Source organism: Ipomoea triloba, chromosome 12 (assembly GCF_003576645.1).
Source record: "Ipomoea triloba cultivar NCNSP0323 chromosome 12, ASM357664v1".
In the NCBI taxonomy this organism is placed as follows: domain Eukaryota; kingdom Viridiplantae; phylum Streptophyta; class Magnoliopsida; order Solanales; family Convolvulaceae; genus Ipomoea; species Ipomoea triloba.
The window spans coordinates 6,417,189-6,424,033 of NC_044927.1; the positions used below are offsets into that span (position 1 = coordinate 6,417,189).

Consider the following 6,845-nt stretch of genomic DNA (forward strand, 5'->3'; position numbering starts at 1 on the left):
CATCTTGACCCGACCCGACCCGACCTGTCTCATGGTGAGACGGTCTCACACAAGTTTTTGCCAAAAAAAATACATTACATTTTGATTTATAATTTATAATACGTTTTGTATTCAGACTATTTTACCCAATTAAAGTATGGGTAACACTTGTGTGAGACCGTCTCACGGGTTACAATTTGTGAGACGGGTCGGGTCTATATAATTTGGGTCATAGTATTATAATTTGAGTCATTGTTGATGGGTTCAAAGAACAGAGCCACAATGCGGTTCTTGTTCTCATCTGGGCGGACACCAATCTGTCTTCGTGCTGGTATATAAATTGAGCAGTGCAATTCCAAGAAGATTCGGGATATCTCACCTTAGCATTTCATCCTTTTCAACATCACCTTAGCATTTCATCCTTTTCAACAACATAACAACATCAAATTAATCATATATGTTTTCGATCAGAAAATAAATTAAAATAGTAATTCATGTATGTATTAAATATGTTTGTCTTAGATTTGTGCTATAAAGTATTACATTTAGTCAATAAAGTATTGTGTTTAAGGTTTAAAGTATTAGATATATCTACCGTAAACTATGTATGTACTAGATTAGTGCTATGAAGTATTACATTTAGACTATAAAGTATTGTGTTTAAGGTTTAAAGTATTAGATATATCTACATACCTTAAACTGTGTAGTAGATTAATGCTATGAAGTATTATATTTAGACTATAAAGTATTGTGTTTAAGGCTTAAAGTACTAAATATATTCACCTTAAACTATATACAAGATTTGTGCTATTAAGTATTACATTTAGGCTATAAAGTATTGTGTTTAAAACTTAATGTATTGATTATATCTATTGTGTATTGGATTTGCAATATGATGTATTGCATTTATATATGCTATAAAGTATTATGTTTAATGCTTAAAGTATTAAATACATCTACCTGCAGACTATGTATTAGATTTGTGCTATGAAGTATTAGATTTGTTCTATAAAGTATTATGTTTAATGCTTAAAGTATTGATTATATCTACCTGCAGACCGAGTATTAGATTTGCTCTATAAAGTATTATGTTTAATGCTTAAAGTATTTATTATATATTTGTGGTACTACATTTTGGCTATAAGCTATAAAATATTATGTTTAATGCTTAAAGTATTTGAATATATCAACCTGCAGACTGAGTATTATGTTTGTGCTATAAAGTATTATGTTTAATGCTTAAAATATTTGATTATATATACCTGTAGATTGTGTATTATATTTGTGGAAGTATTGTATTTAATGCTTAAAACGGTTCTCTCTCTAGGTTATCTTAGAGAGTTCTCTCCCTAGGGTTTTCTAGGGTTTTCTGCTTTTTCTTTGGTTTATCTACCGCCTTTTGTTCGTCTTTTTGTCTTTTACGATTCTGGTCTGTGTGTTTGTTTGTCGGATCAATGGACGTCGGAGCGCTGGAGTTAAGTTGTGCTGTTTTGTCGCTAGATGAAGAAGACGCCGGAGGTCTGGATGCACCTATTACTGATCAAGCTAGTGGGAGTGTTATATATTTTGAACTGGTAGGTCGTTTTCTCACACAGCGGGCTATAAAGTTTGAGCACATGCAACAAGTTATGGCATCAGTTTGGCAACCTGTTATGGGTGTCCGGATTGTGTCTCTTGAAGACAATCTTTTTGTGTTTCAATTCCCCCATAGACGTGATATGCAGAGAGTCATTGACGAAGGACCGTGGTCTTTCGAGAATAACACGTTGTTTTGCAAACTTGTTCCTCCTAGTGTGAGACCTGAAGCAGTTGTCCTGGATTCCATTGATTATTGGGTCCAGATTCACGATCTGCCTACTATGTTCACTAGTGCGGAGTTCATCGAGCAGATCGGGAATTATGTGGGTGTTTTCAAATTTGCTGATCCAAATAATTTTGGTGGAACGTGGAGAAGCTTTATTCGCGTAAGGGTTTCTCTGCATTTGTCTGAGCCTTTAAAGCGTAGAATGAAATTACGCATGCGTGATGGTACCTTCCAGTGGATCTTGTTTAAGTATGAACGACTGACAACTTTTTGCTTTTGTTGCGGATTGATTGGGCATTCTGAACGTTTCTGTCGAAAGGTTTATGAGCAAGGAATTGAGCCTAAGGATTACCCGTATGGAGCATGGCTGCGGGCAGGAGTTCGTCGGCCTCCTAAGCCGGTTGGGGCTAAGTGGCTTCTTGCGGATTTGCCGAATACGCCTTCATGTGTGCCATCCACCCCTGCGATTCCCTCTAGTCAGTCTGGTCAGGTTGAGGAAGGGGTTCTGTTGCATGGTGATCTTAAACGCAGGAGAGAGGGTGACTGCGAAGAAGCTCAGTCGGTTGCTAATGATGTGAGAATGGAAGACATTTCAAAAAACTTGGTTTTGGCGGGTCCGGTGGTCCAGACCCGCCCATCCATATGAGCACATTAAGTTGGAACTGTCGAGGTTTGGGTGGCCCTCGGACAGTTCGTGAATTACTGGGCTTCGTGTCCAGTCAGCGACCCAACTTCGTTTTCTTAATGGAGACGAAGGCGCGTTCGATGCAGCTAGAACGTTTACGAGTTCGTATGGGTTTTGAAGGTTTGTTCAGTGTTGATAGGGTTGGCTTGGGTGGTGGCTTGGCTCTATTATGGCGTGAATCTGGAATGGCCACTCTTCTTAGTTATTCTGATAACTATATTGATGTTATTGTTACGATGGAAGGTGAATCACCATGGCGTCTCACTTGCTTTTATGGATTCCCGGAGAGAGCTCGCAGGCATCAGGCTTGGACATTGCTTCGTGACCTCAAATCCCACTCCAACCTTCCATGGGTTGTTATTGGTGATTTTAACGACATCGCTAGCCATAGTGAAAAAAGAGGGCACATTTCTCATCCTGACAACCTCATCCGGGGCTTTAATGATACTCTTCAGGATTGTGCTTTATTTGATCTTGGAATGCAAGGTCATAAGTTCACTTGGGAGAGAGGTCGTGGCTCCGAACATTGGGTGGAGGAGCAACTTGATAGAGCGGTCGCATCATCTGAATGGAGAGAGTTATACGGTAACGCTAAGGTTCTTAATATTCTTGCAACTTCTTCAGATCATAGTGCCATTTTTTTGGATTTGAAGGGCAGACCAGTTCGTCGAGTGGGAAGAAGATTCAAATTTGAGTCAGCCTGGTTGTTAGATGCTCAATGTAGGGATGTGGTTGAGGCTTCATGGCGTCAATCATTCACTCTTGATTTCCCTTGTCGTATTCATGCATGCAGCCAAGACCTTCGGCGCTGGGGCAGTGAACATTTTTGCAACTTTGGACGCAAGGTGCATGCTTTGAGGTCACGACTAGAATCTCTTAGAAACAGCCGGTCTGCCAATGATATTCGTTCTTTCAAGGAATTTGACCAGGAGCTCAGGCTGTTACTTGCTCAAGAAGAGGTCTATTGGAGACAGCGTTCAAAACAGCTGTGGCTCAAGGAAGGCGACTTAAATACGAAATTTTTCCATCGATTTGCCAGTCATAGAAAGAAAATTAATTCATTGCAGTCCATTAAGAACTCAGNTCTCCTGCTTTTTATCAGTCTTTCTGGCCGATTGTTGGAGCTGATCTCACCAGTTTTGTTACTTCATGTTTTGCTAACTGTGCCTTGCCCCCGGGCTTAAATGATACCAACGTGGTGTTAATCCCGAAAAAGAAAGTTCCCGAGCGTACATCGGATTTGCGTCCAATTGCCCTTTGTAACGTTGCATACAAGGTGTTAGCAAAGGTCATAGCAAACCGTTTGAAGGAGGTTCTTCATCTTATTATCTCACAATCCCAAAGTGCCTTTGTGCCTGACAGATTAATAACAGACAACATTATTGTAGCCGGGGAAATTGGTCACTACCTGAAAAGGAAACGCGCAGGAAATATTGGATGGGCAGCCCTAAAAGTTGATATGGCAAAAGCATATGACAGAATGGAGTGGGGCTTTCTCGAGGGTACGTTACGTGCTTTGGGCTTTGCCAGGGATTGGATTGACCTTATTAGATTGTGTGTGACATCGGTCAAGTATGAGATTTTGGTCAATGGAGAAACAGTGGGATCAGTGCTACCTTCCAGAGGCATTCGACAAGGGGACCCGTTGTCACCTTATATATTTATCATATGTGCTGAGGGTCTGTCCTTGATTCTACAGCAGCAGGAGGCTAGCGGGAAAATTCACGGCATAAGAGTGGTTCGGGGGGCACCCTCGGTATCACATCTTTTCTTCGCCGACGATAGTCTGTTGTTTTTTCGAGCAACTGATAGTGAGGTTCATGAAATCAAGAGTTGTTTGGATCTCTATAGCAGTGCCTCAGGCCAGTTGGTTAATTATGATAAATCAAGCATCACTTTCAGTGCTAATACTGAGCAGAATATGTGCAGACATGTAGCAAGTGTTTTGGGTGTGCGTCAATCTGTAGACTTTGGGCGTTATCTGGGACTCCCATCGTTTATAGGTCGCAATAAGACTGCAGTTTTTAGATATGTTGAGCAAAGAATGAGGGACCGAATAAACTCTTGGCAGAAACAGTTTTTAAACAAGGCTGGGAAGGAAGTGTTACTAAAGTCTGTTGGTCAATCAATGCCTATTTTCACAATGTCGGTCTTCCTCCTCCTTATTGGTGTGTGTGACTCCATTGAGAAAATGATGAATAGGTTCTGGTGGAACAAGGGTAAAGGAGCTGCGAGAGGTTTGCATTGGCTAAGTTGGTCCAGGTTGGCAACTCCGAAATCTAGTGGCGGTATTGGTTTCAAAAAGATTCATGAGTTCAATATTGCTTTACTTGCGAAACAAGGCTGGCGATTACTGGTTAACCCTCAATCTCTTGTTAGCAGGATTCTAAAAGCTAAATACTTTCCAAATGTGAATTTTCTTGAAGCAACTCTAGGCAACAATCCTAGTTATATATGGCGGAGCATACTTTCTGGGCAGGAGGTGTTGCGTGAGGGGGTTGCTCGTCGTGTTGGTAATGGGAAGGACACGCCAGTATGGGGCTGCCCTTGGCTGTTGGATAATGTTGATCCTTATGTGACGACTGCCTGCATTAACGAGCTGCGTGATGCCCGTGTTCATAATCTTCTGGATAGTAATGGATGCTGGGACTATGAGCTACTTCATGATATTTTTGATGTTGAGGACATTCCCAGAATCGTGAATACTCCGGTGTCACCTGCGCATCCTGATGCTTGGTACTGGAAAGGTGATCTCAAAGGCCAGTATACTATCAAGCATGGCTACAAATTGTTGGTTCGCAATACTCTTGATCAGGACAGTGGGTTTGGCTTTCGGGAGTGGAGAAAATTATGGAGTAGTAAAATCCCACCAAAGGTGGAGTGGAGAAAATTATGGAGTAGTAAAATCCCACCAAAGGTGCGTAATTTTTTATGGCGTTGTGTTAAAAATATTTTACCTGTGCGAGAAGTGTTACGTACTAAGGGTGTTGTGGTCAGTGGGGGTTGTCCGTTATGCCCGTCAAATTTTGAGACTGTCAACCATATTTTTCCGTTATGCCCGTCAAATTTTGAGACTGTCAACCATATTTTTTGTGAGTGTCCTATTGCTAGTCAGCTTTGGAGTGGGTTTGATCTTTTTGATGGGGTACTGTTTGTAGATTTTGTGTCGCGTGTGCTAAATGCGGCAGACATAACCATGACTATTTTTATGGCCTCCAGATTATGGGCAATATGTACCACCCGTAATGAGATTATATGGAATGCATATCAATTGGATTTTATGGCCCTTAGAAGACTTGCTGATGACTATGCTAGTGAGTGGCAACAAGCTATTTTGACTACTCCCTCACCTGTGACTAATTTTGCAGATCCTACACCATTATGGAATCCGCCACCTTTTGGTTTTTTAAAGTGCAACATTGATGCTGCTCTACATGCCGACTCTGTGGGCTTTGGGGCGGTGATTCGGAACCATGAAGGGAATTTTGTTGCGGCTTACGGGGGTCATCTCCAATGTCCTCGGGATCCATATGTTGCCGAGTCCATGGCTGTGAAGGAAGCACTTACCTGGATTAAGAGTCGTTATTTAAATAATGTGATTGTTGAGTCTGACTGTTTAAATTTTTGCTCTAGTTTTAATTCTGTTAGTCAGGACTTTTCCTATGTTGGTCTTATCGTAAAGCAATGTCGGTTAATTGCTAATGACATCGGGAACATTGTTGTTCGCCATGTCAAGAGGTCAGCGAATCATATAGCTCATGTGCTTGCACGAGCGACTGGTTCTTCTTCTGTCCTTGGTTTTTGGGATGTTATCCCTCCTGATTGTATTTCGATTTATTTTGATGATTTAATATAAGTCGTGATTGTTTGGTTTTCAAAAAAAAAAAAGTATTACATTTATGTGATAAAGTATTATTTTTAATGCTTAAAGTATTGATTATATACTTTGCATATAGCAGTCCAATATGCATTGGTACACACCAGCGAACCATTTAATTTCGATTTCAGGAAGAAGATTGACAAAGCTCAATTATAACAAAGAAACTTACACCACAATGACAACATCATCTACAAAAGCAGTCATCCTGTGGTAAGCAGCACTATCTCTAGCTACAAAAATCCAAGACTACACAAAAACAACTATGAATCAATACATGATCATCAAAATGAAATCAATAACCATAATCGAATGAAGCTAAACCAGATCGAAAATGACGATAACTCTAAAATCTACTCAAAATGGCGATAATCAGCAAATCGGTAGGAAACCGGAAACACATACTTATAGAAAGAGAAGATCCATAAGAAGCAGGCGACAATGTCGTTTAGGATGATCTATGGCTTCCCTTTGATCCGATGTCGCTCAGGCGTCAATGA

At 40.6% G+C, this 6,845-nt stretch overlaps 2 protein-coding genes across 2 annotated transcripts; both read left to right on the plus strand.

The window, feature by feature from the left end:
• The first annotated feature begins 1,433 nt into the window (after window positions 1-1,433).
• LOC115998903 lies at window positions 1,434-2,429 on the plus strand. Its single transcript, XM_031238572.1, has one exon. It carries the CDS (start codon window positions 1,434-1,436, stop codon window positions 2,427-2,429), a length of 996 nt encoding a protein of 331 aa, XP_031094432.1.
• Window positions 2,430-2,527: 98 nt separating this feature from the next.
• Window positions 2,528-6,324, plus strand: LOC115998904. Its single transcript, XM_031238574.1, has 2 exons — window positions 2,528-3,427; window positions 3,571-6,324. Exons 1-2 carry the CDS (start codon window positions 2,528-2,530, stop codon window positions 6,322-6,324), a joined length of 3,654 nt encoding a protein of 1,217 aa, XP_031094434.1.
• The last annotated feature ends 521 nt before the right edge of the window (window positions 6,325-6,845 follow it).

Excerpts from the sequence above, each read along its gene's own strand:
- LOC115998903 (XM_031238572.1), top strand. The coding sequence starts at position 1,434 with ATGGACGTCGGAGCGCTGGAGTTAAGTTGTGCTGTTTTGTCGCTAGAT.
- LOC115998904 (XM_031238574.1), top strand. The coding sequence starts at position 2,528 with ATGGAGACGAAGGCGCGTTCGATGCAGCTAGAACGTTTACGAGTTCGT. Across the intron at positions 3,428-3,570 it reads TGTTACTTGCTCAAGAAGAG|TCTTTCTGGCCGATTGTTGG; the intron begins GTCTATTGGAGA and ends GCTTTTTATCAG.